Source organism: Lontra canadensis, unplaced genomic scaffold, assembly GCF_010015895.1.
Source record: "Lontra canadensis isolate GAN:19392208 unplaced genomic scaffold, GSC_riverotter_1.0 scaffold5, whole genome shotgun sequence".
Lineage (NCBI taxonomy): Eukaryota > Metazoa > Chordata > Mammalia > Carnivora > Mustelidae > Lontra > Lontra canadensis.
The window spans coordinates 31,355,576-31,375,053 of record NW_022630999.1 but is presented as its reverse complement, the minus strand read 5'-3'; the positions used below and the strand labels follow the sequence as shown (position 1 = coordinate 31,375,053).

The 19,478-nt window shown below is 38.2% G+C and overlaps 1 protein-coding gene across 12 annotated transcripts in view; it reads right to left on the bottom strand.

The window, feature by feature from the left end:
- The window catches only part of TENM2 (teneurin transmembrane protein 2), a 1,216,596-nt gene that overhangs the window by 645,621 nt on the left and 551,497 nt on the right, over nt 1-19,478 (bottom strand). For 2 of the 12 annotated variants that reach the window (XM_032851753.1, XM_032851757.1), the window contains exon 1: nt 11,308-11,433. The exons of 9 other annotated variants lie outside the window; for them this stretch is intronic. In XM_032851753.1, the coding sequence (XP_032707644.1) occupies nt 11,308-11,353 (46 nt within the window). In that variant the 5' untranslated portion in view covers nt 11,354-11,433. Of the gene's footprint in view, nt 1-11,307; nt 11,434-19,478 lie in introns of those variants that run through there. One more of the 12 variants, XM_032851752.1, reaches the window with a different exon arrangement.

Below are 19,478 nucleotides of genomic sequence, written 5' to 3'. Positions count from 1 at the left end.
TAATAATAATAATATGATAATAGATCCCATATCTGAATGCTCTACCATATTCCTCATGCCTCTCACCAAACTCATCACACATTTGTGATTAAAAGGTAATACCTGGAATGCAGCTCAACTAAAATCATAAAAGATTAAAGTTTACTCCTTCCAAATCCATTCTTAACCATATTTCGGGGTACTATGAGAATAATTTTCTACTTTAAGAGTATAACTTAAATGTCCCAAAACAACAAGTAGAAATGAAATGGGTTCTCTGACAACAACTGCATAAACCAGAAGCTACTCAGTCATCTCAATGTGTCCATCTATGGAGAGCAACTGTGTGGGGATCCAGGAAAGCTCGTGTTAGGGATGCAAACACAAGTCCCAGAATGTTAAATGGGGGATTGGCACCTGTTAGGGTTTTTTGATTACAGGAAACTAAGAATAGCTCCATCTTATTAAACCAGAGAACTCAAAGACCTTACTGAAACATTTAAGGAAAAGATTTGGAAAAGAGCAGAAAAGTATGATCTGGAAGGAGAAGAGCCTCACATAAAATGATTTTGGTCCCCTAGACACAACTAAAAATAAATCAATATATATTTATTCTACATTATCATTTCTGGATCCCCACTCAAGCCATATTCATGGTGCTCAGAGTCCAGTTCTTTTTAAGTAGTTCTGATAGCCAAAGCCCCCATCTTGAAGCCAGTCACTAGTGTAGAGAGGGGAGCCACCACTTTTGGGCTTCACGAAAATAAGTCTACCATCTATCATAAGTAACATCACTGGAGACAAAGGAGGAAAACACAGCTAAAAAGTGTACAACTCCATCTAGCTAATTGGATGGATGCGTTCTAGTATTTAGAGACCTGGAGCAATTTCAAGGTAGGTAAGGAGAAGCAGAAGAAAGGTGACACCTAAGACTTTAAACCTGTCCTTGACTAAGACTTGAGTCCACGCAAGGATATGAATCCTTCCCAGTCCCTTGAAAGATGTGAGATCTCCTTCATCTTCGCCACCTCCTCCTCCTTCTTCTTCTTCCTTTATCAATGCACTGTGATTATTTATGTATTTAAACATTCATTCAAGAGTTACATGTTAAATAAGCTTTATGCTACCAGGTGTCTCACTAGGTATCATAGTACATCAGTGCACAAGCTAGCCCCAAGGTGCCTACCCCCACTGAGCTTAAAGGTTTATGTAGAAATGGACAAACTGGCAGTTATATAAATTGAACAGTGTTGTAATAAAGGAAATACATTGTTAGAGGGTCACAAAGGGGGCTCCTAATTTAGACAGGGTGTAGGAGTCCAAGAATGTGAGAGGAAACGACATTTAAACGATGAATAGGAGTCAGCCAGGGCAAGCTGGAATGTTGGAAGAAGACAAAAAGGATGAGCATTTGCAAAGACATGGTTAGGAAAGTTAGAAGAACTGAGAGAATGCTGCAGTTTGAGAGAGGAGATGTGGGGGCACAGAGGCAGGGGAGATGATGCAAGGGCAGTGCCCAATTATCTTAACACCTTCTTGAGAACAGGAAATACATTGTATCTTTCTCATTTAACAAAACAAGTAGATTATGCATTAGAAATGCTCTATCAATATTTATCAGTGATCTCTCAGTGAGTGAAACCACTCCAGCCTGAAGTTTTTTTTAAATACTCCACATGCTCACCTTCCAAAAATGCTTAGTAGATTTTTTTTGGTTTCTCTGTTGTGTGCGTGTGTTTACAACTGTACTGCTTTTACTGCCTTCCGTCTCCTCTGACTATCCGATTTCCAACCACACCCCTCTAAGCACTGGTGTTTATAACCCCGGATTCGGCTTTATCATGGAGGAAACTGAGCTTCAAATCCAATTCACTAGGGTGTAAATAGAGAAATATGGGAATATGGGAAATATGGGAATACATAATTGATAAATTATTCCCCATGTCAGCTGGAGAAAATAACAATATCTTACCAGGGTGAGTGATACTAATGTGGGCACAACATACAAAGTTCAACATCATGCAACTTCAAGTTAAATTCAGATGCTACCTGCAGTCCTGCTGCACTGTTCTCTATCACACAGGAGGGTGAGGAAGAGGAGCTGTACTCTATTATCAGATTGCTCATAGCTGCATGCCGTCAGTTTCTGTACTTTTTGTGCATGACTTTTCTAGGGAAAAACTTAAGAAACATGCTCAGCTGTGCAGCAGTTTGCTGAGCTATCAACATTTTTAGCTTTACATATATAATAAATCACATTTTTCTAATACATTTTAAAAGGGACATTTAGTTCATAAGAACAAATGGAATTGCAATATATAAATCATCAAATCGTTCATTTCTAAGAGTTGAGGAAACTGAATTGGCAGCTAAAATAGAAATAAGTTTTGGATATAATTAATCAAGTGCTTAAAAACAATTTACCCTTAGGTTCCAGTAACGTTAAAATATTTTCAAAAAAGAGTACTAAGGAATCACAGTCTCATAATAAACCATTGGGAAGTAATTATAACTTGAGTTTCTGTCAAGGTTCTTGCCGTGTGAATGTTCATTTATCTAAAATTTGCTTAAAACAAATAGATTAGATTCATTTCAGGAACAAGAATGACATGACTTTTTTGTTAACAATGATTAATGATTTTAGTTCTTAATGTCATTAGTAGACTATTATCATTTTGCCATTTGAAAAATGGTCCCCAGGATCTCTACGTCTCATCTAGATGTGAATGTTTGCCCATTTCTTATATTCTACTGACCTCTAGAGACTATATGTGTGTGTCTATAAATCACATACAATATGTGGTTATAAACACATACAGCATATACATCATAAATGTCATAAAGACTGAGAATAAAGGGATCTTAACTACATAAGCCCATTTCATTGTAGAAAAATATGCACATATTATTTGCATACATTTTCAAACAAGACCCTTAGGTGTAAATGTGTAAAAATAAGCATGTTGATAGCATTTTCTCTGTGTCCTCACTTGTATAGGACTCACTGAAAAGTGAATTTCAAACAAACTAACCCTATCTTTGCTTTGTGACTTGCCAACAGTAAGGAGTAATATAGATCAGGCACACTGGTCAGGCTTTTCCATAAAGCCAAACTTCTTTCTAGTTGAGACTAGATCACTTTATGTGAGGATATTCTTCCCCCAAATCACACTTGCTGTATTTCTTTTCCAGCCTTCTTCCTGACCAGGCACAAAGGATGTCAAATTTAGACATACCTAGTGAGAGCTCAGATGGCTTGGTAAGCCTGGAATTTTTTTTCCTCTGTGTTTCCAATTGTTAAATATATTCCTGAGTGAAACATTCAACATTAAAATAATTTCTAATTGAGGACTAGATCATGAACTCCTTAAGAGTTATGTCCAGTTCGTCTTGGCATCCCTGCTACCTAGCACAATGAACGTCAGGTTGTGGGAAATGAACAAGGTCAGCTGGAGAATATACATTATCTTACCAGGCATATAGTTGCACTGTATCTTACTAGAATATACCCCTTTTCCCTCTACCTCTGAATATTGATGTAGTAGATAAAGATATTGATATAGGTACTGATACAGAGACAGAGATAGAAGTTTGCACATATATAGGGAGAGGAAACATATATGTATGCATGTATGTATAGATACATATGCCCATAAATGTGCACACAAAAAAAATGATGAGGGACCTCCTATACATACAGAACTCATGACTAGATTTATTAATTGTTTTTCTAGTAGTCATTGAGGTTTTCTGTTCTCAGTACTGCATACTGAGTGTTGCAATTTAAATTCTCATTTAAAATATGGGTGGAAAAAAATAAAATAGGAGTGGAAAACTATGGCCATTACACTACATCATCAACCACACCTCGGCATTTAAAAACCCCAATTCTAATATACTCAATTTTAATCTAGTGTTAATATTTTTAGTATCAAGACAGTTGTAACATTTTTTGCCCTTCACTATATTTGTGTTAACTATATTACATGGCATATATTTTATTACTTACATTATGTTAACATAATAGATTTAGAAACAGAAACATCTTATGAAGTTAGATTAGGCACCTTACGGAGCAACCAATTATTTACAGACATGTTTGTCAAATAAGGATAGTATGAGACAGAGTCAATTATTTGCCAAGACATTGTTGCAAAGTGGCAGATATGACCACAAGATTTTTAAAACGTCCAAGCTACAACTGATGTATACACAAAGGAGAGGAAATAAAATTTGGATTCTGTAGCAGTTTTCAGTAGGTAGAATCCTGCGCCCTGTTCTGTAAACTTGGAAAGTGGCTGGGAATGCCAACCTCTCTGGAAAAGCCAGCTACACTTGCGATACCACTTTCACCATTTCAGCCTAATTCTGGTATCTAAGAGGCTTTAAAGTCTTTAAAGTCCTCTGGGACATTGAAGACCTCTAAGGGGGCAAATCCTAAATATAAATAGTTTATCAAGGAGAGGCTGGCAGTGAGCTGATGATGGAAAAGGGCTAGAAATGATGTTGGAGATTAACTCAGCGGGGTTTGGGCACCAATAATCCATGTTTGCACTTAATACTAGAGGAATATGCTAGTCAGAATCCTGACAACCTGCACAAGGTACACTGGCTTGCCCCAAGTGGCTTTATAAGGTGCCAGCTAGGTACAATATCCAACTAGTTAATTCAAAATGATAGTTGGTCTGGATGGCAGGTGAGGGGGGAAGATATAAACCAGAACAATGAAACCAATTACTTGACATCATTCAGGCAGGTGGTTTACTTTTTTGCCTCTTAAAATGACGGTAAAATATTGATATATGAACACCTACAGTAAATATGTAAATAGAAAGAGGGGCACCAAAATTGAAATTTAGTCAGTGAATAGTTTCAAATTTTAGTGAATTTAAATTTTAATGAATAGCTTTAAAAACCTAGCCACTCAGACTTTTTACATAATTAGGTCTTCTGAAAGATAATTCACTGGTTTGGATTTTGCTGCTCAAATATGCCCTTCCATACCATTAGCAGAGGTGCCAATGATTAGAGAAATGATTCACGTCAGGTAGTTAGAGAAAAGACAGGGGAGTCAGAGAAGAAATCTGGATAATCCCCATGCTGGAAATTCAAACCCTGGATAATCAGGACTGTACTATATATGCAATTATGATTCTGTCCAGTTAAGAGAAATTTGTAATCCATTCAGTTTCAAGCCTATAAAGTCACATTTTTCAAAAACTTGTATTTTGGCCTCCAATGACTTAAAAAGTCCTCCTTGCTAGATTGTCTCCAATTACAGAAATCCTTCCCAAGTACAAGGCTGCAGAAGTATATTAAACCTGTAGGATACCATGTAGCTGGCTGTTTTACAGAGCTTTACGGCACACACAATCCCGATGCATGATGTCATGCTACTGAAGCAATTCACGACAATCTGATAACACGATTTGTCCAACTCACAAATGTTGTCCTATATATGCTGGGGAGGGAGGGAATTGTTTTTGATAGGAAGTTCAGAATAGTAAGCAAAGGGAGGTATAAGTAAATCTATATTAACTTTAAGAATCCCTCCCCCGACCCTAACACACACACAAAGATTTCATGGGTAGACGAACTCAGGACTGCTACAGATTCAACAAATTTCGGGTCTATGCAGCAATAATGGAATTACTGCAATGACCACAGATGTGTGAGTCAGGAAAAGGTTTGGCCACAGCTGTCTGTCAGAAGAACTGAAGTCAACGGTGAAAACACAGCTCATGTACAAGGCTCAACTTCGGTACTGCATCAAAATGTGGTTGATGCCTAGCAAATAATAGTTAATAATAGAGTTGTAAATTCCCATTGTATTAATTCGCATCCCTCCAGTGAACATAATGGTGTGTATGTTATAGATTCGTGAGTACCGATTTTTCCAGGGTTTTCAGAACTCTTTGAAAACACACAGAAGCAAAAACAGTCAAATGAGGCAGGCTGGAGGAAACAGGGGAGGAAAAAAAAAAACCTACCTACATTCAAGGTACGAAACAATAATTTCTAAGCCTTTGGGATCTATTTTTTTCCCTTGCATTGTAATGCAGTCAAGTGCATGAGTGATGCCTTTTGTGTTTGATAATGTCAAGTGTGAATGTCATGGGCAGCCCCCATTTCTGATGGTATTAAAATGGTGGGAAGATAAAAAGCTTAGAGAAGTAAATGGAACAAATTAGATTAAAGTGGTTGGAGGACAAGGCAAGGCAATCATCTATAGCTTGGTTCCAAGGTGATGTTGGTAACCCTGTTCACCTAAATAGTCTCTGGTTAAATCAATTTCTGAGAAAAAGGGTGGCACTCCACTTACTTAACTATGCTAATAATTATTTCTGCTCCTTCTCATTATGAAGTCTATTGCATGCAAGAAAACATCTTAAATGTTAACATAATAAACTTTCTTTATACAGTTTGGGAGTCTCCACAGCTTAGTCAGTCAACTACACTACACATCTAAGAGTTCAAGGTAAGTTAGTCAAGGTTTATAGAAAGTAGCTGACAGATGGGCAATTCAGAGAGGTGATTAATTTCAACAAATACAGCATATATGTTCTCAGAGAGATGAAAACCCTTAAAGAGCATAAAAATCCATCCTAAACAATGTCAGAAAACAGGAAATGAACATAACATTAATTGATTATATCCAAATAGTATGCAGAGAATATCACACCTTCTAAATTACAGGTCTCATCTCTGACAAATGGTGAAGGTTTTTCTTGTGAAAACAAATGCATAGACACAAAATCCCCGCCTAATGAGGCCATGACATCTACAGTACATACAAGAAATTGCAATAATTATAATAGGAAGGTGTTTCTCAGAGCCATTCTCCCTCCCCTTGACAGTGTTTCTCAACCTTACCACCTAGGTCTAGGCTAATGCAATAGATTAGCCCCTGGTTTCTGGCCTCTAGACAAGGGGTTCTCACTGTTTTTTCAACAACATCCCGACAAAGTAAGGCATTATCCCACTAGTAACAATAGCTCCCTCAAGGCCACAACATAATAGAAGAGCAGATGGCCCTAGATAGGTATTACAGTGTCTGTCTGGTATGGCATGGACCCACTACTCCTTCCCCATTCTCTTCCCAAAGGAACCCTTCCAGATTTCAGATCTCATCTTTTCAGTGGCTCTTGAATACCTTGACCTGCCATTCAAGGCTCTCGATCATATTGCCGTCACCCATTCTTGCTGGTATTACATCCCACATGACCCCTCACTTTGCTCATCAAGATGATTTTGTATCTTCACCCTTCACTCCTAATTCAAAGGCTTCTGCCCTCAGGATCTCCTTAACCTGCAGTGACCTTTTCTGTTCTGTTCTCTCAAGGAAGGTGTTAGAACGGGGTACATTTTAACCCACGAGGCAGTTCTCCAGGCATGGTTCCCATCCTTTGACCTTCCTAAGGTTCTCATAGAGAAGAAAGACATTTGTTGTTGTTGTGTGAGGTACCATTTGGCACATTTAAGTCAGGGTGCTTTGGGCATAGTCAGTGCTTAAGAGCTATAATGAAAACAGAGAATACCAAAAGTGAAAAGCAAACACACCAGAAAGAGAAACTAAAATCTCCTATCAAATTGTAAAGGTTTTCTTATTTAAAGACAGAAAAAAAAAAAAAAAAAAAAAAACTACTATAGGTCAAGCACGAAAATGTATTGGAATCAGAGCAAAAAAAAAAAAAAAAGGACCATTCTTACCCACTGGACTTATAGCACTAATTATAAAATAGGAGTAGTGGACACTCATGTCTTCTAAAGATAAGCTTTTTTTCTCCCAGAAAAGAGAAACGGATGGGTGTTAAATCAAAACAACCTCTGGAGCATTCTATACCTCAGGAATGAAACCTGACAAAGAAGGGCTTCAATGAAGAGGGGAAAATCCACCAGCAAAGAGCTCAGACCGGTGAAGGTAAGAAAAACCGAAAGCTCTACCACATAGCTTGTACCCTTGTCCTATCTGAATGTGCTTTTGTAATATCCAAGGCCCCCATGCACTGGGGGAAAAAAAACATACATACACTTCTCTTTGACAATTGAAATCAGTTAATTGATCATTTTCAAAAATAAATATTCCCACAGATAGAGGTCATTGGTTGCCTGAAATTGCATCAGTTCATGTCTGGGTACTAGAATCCCAGGCTCCTCTGGGACATCTTTGTCATTTTATCAGAGTGATTACGAGCAGAGTAGTTCCAGTGTGGGTCCCCTCAGCTTGTAGTGCTGATGCTTGCTCCCTGCATTCCTGTTTTCTCCATCAAGCTTTGTGGCTTTTGCTTTGGAAATCTGGCACTTAATAGCCAATGTTAATTACATTTCCTAGTCTGAGGAAAATCCTATTGGGCTAATTTTTCAAAATCATATAATGAAAGAACTTCAGTGACAAACCATGTAGGTTTTCGATTGTTTTTTTACGGATAGATCTATTAAGCACTTAATATTCAGTGGGAAAACAGTCTCAGAGCAATGAAATTCTATTACTTTAGAGGTTGCATGCTTTTAATTTCTTAATATTTCATTACATGTTGGCAACTGTGCATATTTTTATAATGCGTTTGATCATTACTCTTCTCAGAGTATTCTATTTCAGTTCTTCCTCTGACATCATATTTGCATGTTAAAGGGTTTTAGCATTCAGGGATGAAATGTTCTGAATAGTAATGTGCTGTTAACTTGATTTTTTAAAAACGGAAAACAGCAAACAGACATTATATATAGGGACTAAAGAGAACAATCCCATCATTTTAAAATCTAACTCAAGTTTTAATAGCTTTCTATAGAACATCATAAAAGGTAATGATTCAATGTAATTCATTAATTAGCAAATTATGCAAAATGCTATCAGCGGAGTTTGGGGAGAAGGATCTTTTCTGTTGGCTTTTATAAGTCTACTGCATTTCTTTTTTTCTTGTTAAAAAAAAAAAAAAAGATCTTTTCTTTGCTCTCCAGCAACATCTACTGGAAAAGCCAGAAAAATGCTATTTATATGAATCAGATAGTTTGAGTAAGGATAGTTTTGGTTACCATCTGCTTAAAAAGTGCATGCTGCACTACCACCCAGTTTTACAACCGAATTATTTCTGCCCACATTAGCTCTACTGAGCCGTCTAGGAGAAGGGCAGAAGGGCAGTGGTTCGCTGACACAGAGAGCCAAGGGCAACTTCAAATTTTTCGTCTCCTCACCTTGAAGAAGTCATTTTCATAAACAAAATTAAAACACATACGTGATGCAGACAACCTATTTCTCCTGGCCCATCTTCTCAACACTTGTCACTTCTTTAGGAAACAACCATCATTATCAGTGGCAGCCTAACACTGAGGAGTTGGGTAAAGCGAGAGTCAGAGAAAAGATTTTATGAGAGAAAGCGATGTCGAGACACGGACTGAATCTGAGAGGAACTACTTCGAGATTCTGCAAAGTTTCTTAAGTTGAAGAGAGAAAACTGCAGGTGATGTGATTTTAAAAACTCACTAGGCTACCACCAGCATGACTCCATCAACGTGCTATCACAGTTCCTTCTGCCTCTGTCCACATCTCTCTCTGCTCTTTTCACCATGATGGAGATATGAAGTTGCCCCACACCTGTATGAGGGGTTCTTCCGTCAGAACTTCCGCTGGCTATCTCTCCATGATGAAGTCTGATGAGACCCCACTCCCCAAAATTCAGCAGCTCCTCACGTACACTTGTAAAATTGGATTCACGTGCCGCACCCACAGAATGCCATGAGAGGGTCTGGCAAACACGAGGCGTGGCAGAGTGAGGTATGGTAGAGCAAGTCCAGTTTGGAAAGTCGGGAAAAAAAAAATCTTATCACGAAATAAATATATAAAATATCCTCTCGTTCGTGGTTGTTGGACTCAACGGTGCCAGACAGTACAACAGCTCTTTCCAGGACCAAACCTTGTGGAGGGATTAAAGTCACCTTTCTAAATCTCATTCCAGAGAAGCATTCTTTCAACAGAATTTTTTACTTTTAATATTCAGATTTTTCCATCCCCCCAAAATTACCTAAAAATTACTTCCAACATTTTAGGTAACATCCTAGGTAACAAACCTGGATACAATTTGGATTTCTGTTATCCTTAAATAAAAACTCTGGTTAATTAGGGTTTTTTTTTTTCTTTTTTTCTTTTTTCTTTTTTCTTTTCTTTCTTTTCTTTGTGTTTTTTTGGTTTTTTTTTGTTTTGTTTTTTGTTGTTGTTGTTTTTTGTTTTGCATCCCCAAATCTCAGTTCATTCATGCCAGCAATATATTTTAGCAGCAGAGGCAATGAACACAGAACCAACGAAGACCGAGGTTAAAAACAAATTATCAAAACCTTAAAACAACAGCAGCAGCAATAAAAATCAGGCACCGAGAGAACACAGTATATTGCATTTTGTGTTTGTTCAATGTTAAAATAGATGTGAGCCTTTTAAGCTTCATCCCAAAGCTCTTTAAAGGAGAAATGCCATCAAATATAATCCATAACTCTCATTCATAGCGTACAAAAGGGACAGCTTCCTAAAAGCCACCTACGGTGAACATCCACATGTATTCTATATTTAGGGTCCTAATGCAAAGTTCCAACTTGAGCCTGATAATTAGCCCCCTTCATTATTGAGCTGCTCAAAAGCCAGGAAGGCTTACCAAACAGCACTTCCAGAGTTAACTCCCTTCTCAAACTGTCGTAATTCAGTTATCCTAATTATTTACTGGATCCTTTTCTAAAACATGCCCTAACCTCATGTTTTAACTTCATATTTCATTTGGGACAACATTCAATCTCCGTTTATGAAACATCCACCTGATACCGGTTACGGACCTCTAGCTTCACTGACAAGATCCACACCAAACACACCCCAGCAACTAGACTTAAATAAACTCTACCCTTGCTTAAACCTCTAGTGAAAAATTATTATAACACATCAGAAGTTCAGTTAGAAGAAAAATTTCAAATGCCAGCTCTCTCCCAGGCTTTAAGTCCCAGAGTTCAAAAACAAGATCGATTGGATTATTATTTTTCTCCGTTAGCTGTTTAGAATTTAACATAATGCAAAGTGCTATTCGGATCAAAATCATCTTTCTCATCTCTCTCCTTAAATAAAACGGAGGAGAAATCATTCAGTATAAATGCATTTACTATACAAATCTATTTTCAATTGAATTTGCTGCATGCTCTAATTCATCAAAATTAATACAGGTACTTTCTATGTTAAACAAAAGGAAGCCGACTGAAAAATCGGCTTCTGCTGCGGATGCCTTTCTCAATTACAAAACGGTGAAAAGAGAGATTTAACTAAGCCACTCGGTCAAACCCTCCGATGGGCGCTCTTACCTGTCTCAGCTGAAGGCTTCCTTCCCTTGTTAGCAGCGTGCAACATCTCTAGCTCGCCCCAATCCTCACCACCGGTCTCCAATTACACCGCTAAATCCACCCCCCTGCCTTTTTTTTTTTTTTTCCCTTCTCTCTCTCTCTCTCTCCCTTTTCTTTCTTTCTTTCTTTTTTTAGTTTTCCCTAGCAAGAAAATGCTTATTGAAAGTGATTAGTTTTTGTTGTCCCTTTTAAGTCCCTCCTGCGGGAAGGAACAGGGGAGCAATGTGACGCCACCTTTTAATCTTTTGTAAGAGTGAAAAGGCAGAAAAGGAACGCTCGATCAAACTGAGCTGCACACATGACTAAAACTCGCAGGAGAGGCTGCCGCTGCCTGGCGAAAGCACCGCTAGGCTTGAGTGTAAGAACAGAGAAGAGGAGAGAGTCAATGGAATGTGACAACGTATGTGCATCAAAGGCAGGAGGAGAGAGAGAACAATGAGCGAGGGAAAAGACAGTGAGGAGAGAGGGAGAGAGGGAACGAAGGGAGAGAGAGGGAGAGAAGGAGAGAGACACACACACAGAGACAGACAGAGCGGGGAGAGAGAGGGGAGAACACGGAGAAAAGATAGAGCCGGTTTCAGGCAAAGGATTCCGAGAATAAAGCCACAGTGCAGTGTCTGGCATCTTCTGTTTTTATCTCAGCGAGCATGATACACTGCCTCTCTCATTTAGAAACACATTCGTGTATCTTCCAGGTTTGAAAACTGAGATAATCGCAATGTGTCTCTGGTTTTGTCTGATTGGCATTTAACTGTGCGGTGTACCTGTGATTTTTTTAGGATGCATTTATGTGCAATTTATTTTGCATATTTATTTATGTAGGCAAAAATGAAAGCTGCTAATTTCTATGGCAATTTGCAACGTAGTTTTACTGGCAGATGGAACTCTACTTATCATAACTGCTGACAAACTGCCATGGGTAAACAAAAGAAGAAACAAATGCTTCGTCTTGATAATTGTCTTTAAGAGAAGAAGCCCACACCAAAATATTAGTACTTGCAAAACCTCTGTTTCCTGGTTAAAGTTTGAAAGGCGGTTTCTCTCTATTAGTTTTTATTAATAAGGGCAAAATAAAAGGGAGGACAAGATGTTTGAAGGAAAAGGTGGGGGAAAAGAGGCTATTAGGAAAGTGAAAACCTAAATTCTTTCTGGTTTCCCTCCAAATGTGACAACAGGCTTGCCTTCTTGAGTCCTGGAACAGAGTTTTTGAGTCACTATTTCCATAGACTTTTACTGCATCCTTCTGCCTTCCTGTACCATTTTAAAGTAGGTTCCATTTTAAAAATAAAGTCGAAAAATGATTTCCTAAATCAAATTGTTTCAAATGGTGTTTTACCAGCTTTGTTCCATTTCTACTCATCTTCTGCCACATGGGGGCTAGGATTACACAGTTAAATTCCCTAAGTGACCTCTCTTCTAAGGATGTAAATTACCGATTCCAAGGTCAAGTGTTTGGTATAAGTTAAGTTATTGGTGAAAATAATTGCTTGCTTTCCATGGTAACCTGAACTAACGTGGTAGTAATCCAGCAGGAAGAGGAGACACCCAAGCTTTCGACTGACCATATTTTTGAAATTAAGCAATTCGAATAATGGAAAATAAGTCCCATGTGTCCTACTTACAGCAGTTATTCTTCTGGAAAAAATAAAAGTAAAAACTCAGTCATTTCGCTTCAACCATTGCACATCCCACCAGTATATCCATGGACCCTAGGCTTCTCGCATTGTGGAGATCCCGTGTCAGTCGCCAGATACAGAGCGAGAACCAACCAGTCCAGGAAAAAGACCTTCTCTGCCCTGGTCACAGCGTTCTATCCCAAGAGGGACTGCTTGCTCATATTAAACTCGAAGTGTTATAATTTTTGTGGCTTTGCCAATTGGAGGATATGTTTTCAGCTTGGACCCAAATAAAGAAGTTAACAGTCCCCCACCCTGCCTCCTTGCAGTGTGATCAAGAGGAAGCCCTCCTTATCATTAAGGCAGAGCAGAGAATGGAGAACACACAGGGTATGAACAGAAGGCAGCTGGCCAGAGAACAGAGAATGCTCAGATGTAGAAGAGAAAGGAAGCTGCAGGGCCAGCGAGTAGCGAGGGAAGTGTGCCCTGATAAATCCAAAATTCTCTGCAGACATTTCACAGAGTGTATTGGAAGCAGCCTCCTTTAAATGACATTATTGATACAGTTTCTATAGTTAAAATTAACTTTATACAAGGGAGTAAGTAGACTGAGAATTTTCTGCCAATAAAAATAAAGACTCTCTTACAAGAATACAACTGTTTCAGGGCAAAAAAAGCAGGGAGGGGCCTGGGGCTTATTGACCAGGATCAGCGAGACATTAGTCGAGGAAACATAAAAACAAATCAAGGTGATAAAAAGATTTTTTAAAAAAGCTATAAATGGCTGTCAGTGTTGTTGCTTATTTTTACTGCTTCCTAGTGAGAAGGTAGGTACCCTGAGTGGACATCACTTGTAGTTTGATATACATGATTTATTCTTAAGATCTCTTCTGTGAAGGGGGCTATGCAGGGCGCCAAAGGTGGCCCCAATCATGTAACATTTCTTAATGGAATGTGACTTTTTACAAGACATTTCTCTGTGGGACAGCTTTATGTTCAGTGTTTATATTGTGGAGTATACGGTGGTTGAGGGCTGTTTTGGGAACCAGGCTGCCTGGGATTGAATCCCAGCTCTACCACCACCTTGCTGTGTGACCTTGACCAAGTTATTTTGCTTTTCTGTGGCTCTTTTATCTTCAAGTGGGTGTCGTGATGACACCTGCCTCACAGGGCTGTCATTAGGAAAAAATAACGCATGTGCTGTTGTGAGTTCTGTTCCTAGCACACAGTGAGCACTTCATAAATATTACCCCCTATTACGAAATCCTCCCAAGAGATTTTTTTTTTTAATAGCTAAGATAGACAATAGCCGACTCACAAAGACTTCCTCCCACTTGACCTTCCTTGTAAATTCTAGTTATTCAAACTGTTTTCTGGGTCCTCCTGCTTGGATAATACCCTTAACCCTCAACAAGTTGGACAAGGAAACTCATGACCCCGCTTCTCAAAGCAAGCGGTAGTTCTTCCATTTCCTCACTTGTGTGAGGAGCGTAAGTCTTACAGTCACCCAGAGAGCTTTCTTTCCATTCTTTCTCATCATTCAATTATCAGTAACTATCAAATACCACCCACCCAACCCATCTCTTAAAGTTATTATTTCCTTTCTAGACTTGTAGGATATTTTCAGTCTGGGCACTTTGGCCTGGACTGTAGCAATCACCTTTTAATGCAGCACTTCCCCAGGCTTTCCTATCCTGAGACACATGGAGGCTGATGAAACGCAGCACTCACTCTCCTCTGGGGACACTCCTAGGGTCCTGCCAAAGACCAAACTAAATTGTGACACCTGAGCCTTTCCCTCTTGCAAGAAAGCACTTGGAATTTAAGTGAAGGAGGGCGACGTTATTCTAGGAATGACCTTGAATCTGCTCTAATGGATAAAACAGCTCATCTTCAGCAAACCAATACTTTACTATTAGTACTTTGTTAGTCGTGACACTTCTCCAACTGTCATGACACGGCTATTGAAAATGACCATTTTGAGAGGTTTTCTTTTCTTCTTCAATTTATCCTTTGCAAGCCAGAATAACCTTCTTAAAATGCCACTCTGACTGACATCCATTCCCAATAGTTATTGATTGGGCAATTGAAAGTCTGTTTTATTTCATTATCTTAGGTATCAGCTTAAAACCCATCAAAGGTTAAAAAAATGATAGGGAAAGCCATTACCATCTGAAGAAACAAAGAGCATGCAGCAAAAACTGTAGGGAAACAACCATAGAGGGGGAGCAGGCTGATAATATAACGATTGTGTTACTTTCCTGGCCATTGTAATATTTGTAATTATGGGCCTTTTCGGATTTGTAATTTGTGACTTCTCTCATTCTAAATGAATATTAGTATTTACAAGAAAAAAAAAACACCCAAGGTTCACAATTCTTTAGAGAACAAAGTGCAGACTGTTTTCCCCCCATATTCAATAACTTCTGCATTTGACACCAACCCCTCCACGTCCTCCCCGGGAAGCTGGGGGCTCCTCTAGCTGGATCGCACCGGCCATCCCAGAGTCTCAGGCGCATTCCTTGCTCTTTTTAGAATCGTCCCTTCTCCTTCATCAGAACACATTTAACTCTTTATCCATCTCTTTACCCACGCTCAGGACAAATTACGTGTCAGCCCCAAAGACTTTCTTGGCCTACTGAAGTTCACAGTGGTGAAATTGCTTTAATCAAAGTAGCTACTCGAATGCTCCAGGAAAGATGGTATGGGTAAGTAGAAGCTCTGCTTTAGAGTTGTTCCTAAGGCTAACTCCTGACCCTGAAATTTTGCTTCCTAGTTGTGGGACATCGATGAGATCCCTTCCCTTGTTCGCTATCACTCTTCTCATCTGAAAAATACTGGGATGACTTAACTTAATTAGCTATAAATGTAAAGCAATTAGCATAATAGCTAGTATACAGCCAGCACCTACACAATAAAGAATATTTTGTAATAATAAAAAAGAATATTTAGGAATAACATAAATGCTTATTAAACGACCAAGATTTATTCATTGCCTCTAATTTCTAAATGTCATGACAACACACCAAATGGCTGCTATTAGAACCATTTTGGGGAAGAAGAAATTGAGGTTTAGCAGAATTAATTTAGCCAATGTCACACAAGGAACAAATGGCAGAGCCAGGATATAAACCCTAGTCTTTCAACCTCCTAGCTACTTTTATCCACAGGATCATTTACAACTTAGCCTATATTGTATCTGGTTTATTACCTGGGTTTTCAGGTTTATGCCCTATTTTTCCAATTACATTACAGACTAAAAGAAAGCAATATTCATGTTTAAAGCATCTCCGGATCTTTAGTATCTCCCATAAGTCTTTAAACAAAGTAGCTTGCCTACGCGGTAAATGTTTGTTGACTGCTTGATCATCTGTGCTCATGGGGATTAAAGTTTTTAACCATATTTAAATTCAGTGACTCTGGGGGCGCCTGGGTGGCTCAGTGGTTAAAGCCTCTGCCTTCGGTTCAGGTCATGATCTCAGGGTCCTGGGATCGAGTTCCACATCGGGCTCTCTGCTTAGCAGGGAGCCTGCCTCCTCCTCCTGTCTCTCTCTGCCTGCCTCTCTGCCTACTTGTGATCTGTTAAAAAAAAAAAAAACAAAAACTTTACATTCAGTGACTCTGTTGTTTGAGGAAATGGTATCATCATCCTTTCTATGAAAAAATTCATAATTATACAAAATAATATAAAGGTAAACATTACATATGAATGAGGCATGCAGATAGAAATGAACGTTTTCCACACACACACACACACACACACACACACACACACGAAATCTATAAGAAAGTAATACTCATCAATTTGATTCCTCATCCTTGACATTTATAGTCTGAAGATAGGCCCCTCAGGCCACCCATTCCATGCATGGAAAAGTATGGATTATTAGCTGAAAGTCATCTATTTAAGGTTACACAGAAAAGCAGAAATAACCACTCACATAACCACGCTGTTCAGTCACCTTTAATTCTTTCTTTTTAAATAAATGCAATAATTATATTCTCATTTATTTTCCTTCTAGCTAACTCTACACAATGCTAAAGCACCTGAAATAATATAAAATACTCAGCCAACCAATATGTTTTTTGACGTACATGGTGATAAACAATGTCATTGAATATTTAACAAGTTGAATGTGTTTATTAATATAAATATATACACATATATTTATATATAAAAGATATACACATGAATTCATGTATATACACACAAATACACATATGTGCACACATACATATTTTTGGTCTCTGCCTGTCTGTGCACAAGTGAAAAGCAAGAGAACTAAGAAGAGAATTGCCCTGTGTGCCCCAAATGGGATAATCAATACTATCAAATTCTCATTGTCTTGTACCAGTCTTTTGATATTCACATAAACTTTATGAAGTCAGATATGTTGTTGTTCACTGCTATATTCCTAGTATCCAGAGCAGTGTCTAGCATATAGTGGGTGCTCAATAGATATATATTTGATTATGAATGAGTGAATAGTCATCCTTCAATTTTGCCTACATCCACCTATTTCCAGTGACTTAAAAAAAAATCCTACACAACTGGTTTATATACATCCACATATATTTTATATTTTGTTATGTCCATCTGTTATTTCTTATGAAATTTGTTTTGTTAAATGTATGCTGCCCTTTCTTCAATATAAAAATTCCTCATCCTCGAAGAATCCTTTCTAAATTGCATTAGTTCATGGTAAATGCTCTTTTCTTGAATTTCAAAGAACCCATTGCCTGGAACATTTTATTACATATAATTTTCCAAATTAATCTCGTCCTGCCTTTGGATATCTCATACTGTTGGTGAACTGTTATTCTTCTAATATCTGCAGGTCACTCTTATTTCCTCACATCAATTTTAAGTTTCCTGAAGGTTGTAGGAAACGTCTTTACTTTTTAAGAAGAAATATAACACATATTGCTATTTCTTTGGCTACAATCTTGTACATAGGGTATGCGTGTGTGTGTGTGTGTGTGTGTTTATTTGGTGTTTGCACTGAACATATTGATAGGTATAAAATTCTAACATTCAGAAATTATGTGAAAGGGCTTATAACACAGTCTCTGGCTTTTAGAAAACTGTTGTTAGAATACCGCTAGACTAGTGGCAAAGATGCATAGAAATTTTCTGTAGCTTTTTCACTCCTTAGATAGTACGAGGGCTATTCATTATTTACTTGAGCAAATGTTCAGAGTCAACCAGTGTTTAAATTAGTGTCAAATTAACTAATTCCAACGAACTGAGATCCTTACAGTAGGAAGAATTAGCAACTGTCCCCTCGAAGGATATCATTTTTCCTCAATCATTTACACATTAGTTTGAAGTCAGCTTGTGTTTGACCCACCAACAACTAATCCTTAGACAGAAGGTTTCTCAATGCCATTGGGTCTCACCTGTCAGGTCATTCCAACCCCAATTATACACTTATCTATTCTGGGAAGTTTGTTCTTCCTTAGGGGGTTATGATGGGAAAGAACACTGGGGAAGACCCTTCACCCTCATAAGCCTTACTCCTTGGACAAATGGAACTTCCTTAGGGAAGATTTTTCACCCTCATAGTGCTTTTATCTGTGGTTGGTAGAGACTCAAGATACTGGAATTGCCCATAAATTACTGTTTTTCAAAAGGAAAAAAAAAACCTCCAAAAAAAAAAGGCATAATCCCTAACGTTTCAAAAAAGCCCTTAATGTATCCTTCTAACTTGTAAAGAAGAGATAATTCAGGTTCATCTTCATGTCTGTTTTCAAAATTGCAGTGAGTATATAATATGATTAAAGGATGGTGATATAGTTTTCTGAAATCAGTTTATCGAATATTATAATTATATCAGATCTTATTTAGCCAATTAAAACAAATTATTTTGCTTATAAAATTGCTTACATTAATTACCATTGTTCTGGCATTTTGGTTTTTGTCTGCTGAACAGAAATCATCTCATCTGTGTTCCATTTCTGTCTTGTGTAGTGATCTGAACGCCACACCCCGCTTAAATGAAAACCAAAGTAGCAGCCACCTAATCATAAAGCAAAAATGGAAAGCAAGTCAAGAGGGAACCTCAAATCTCTGCTTCCCATGGTGGACTGAATAGAGTTGGCCTCAATGAAACTCTAAGTAAGAATTCGCGTTCCTCTCCGTTGAGTTGAATATAGGCTTTGGTGGACTATTTGGTTCTTGTTACTGATGTTTTTCAATACGGAACATTTGAAGGCATCCAACCAGAAGTTGCACAATGATCACAGCCTTGAACGTATTCATCAGAAAAACATGTTCCCTGTTACAGGCTTGATTTTTACAGTAACCAGTGTACTGCACTGTTTGCCAGTTTCTCCAATACTCTTACCCATGACAATCACAAAAGCAATTCACTACCTTACTTATCAGATAGTTCTGTTTTACAATAATCTGGTTGCTGTTTGTAAAATCCAGGATAAAACAGTGCAATTTCTGATGCTGAATATCTGAAAACCTCTGGAAGCTGCGAGGAAGAGATATGCACTAAAATATGTAAT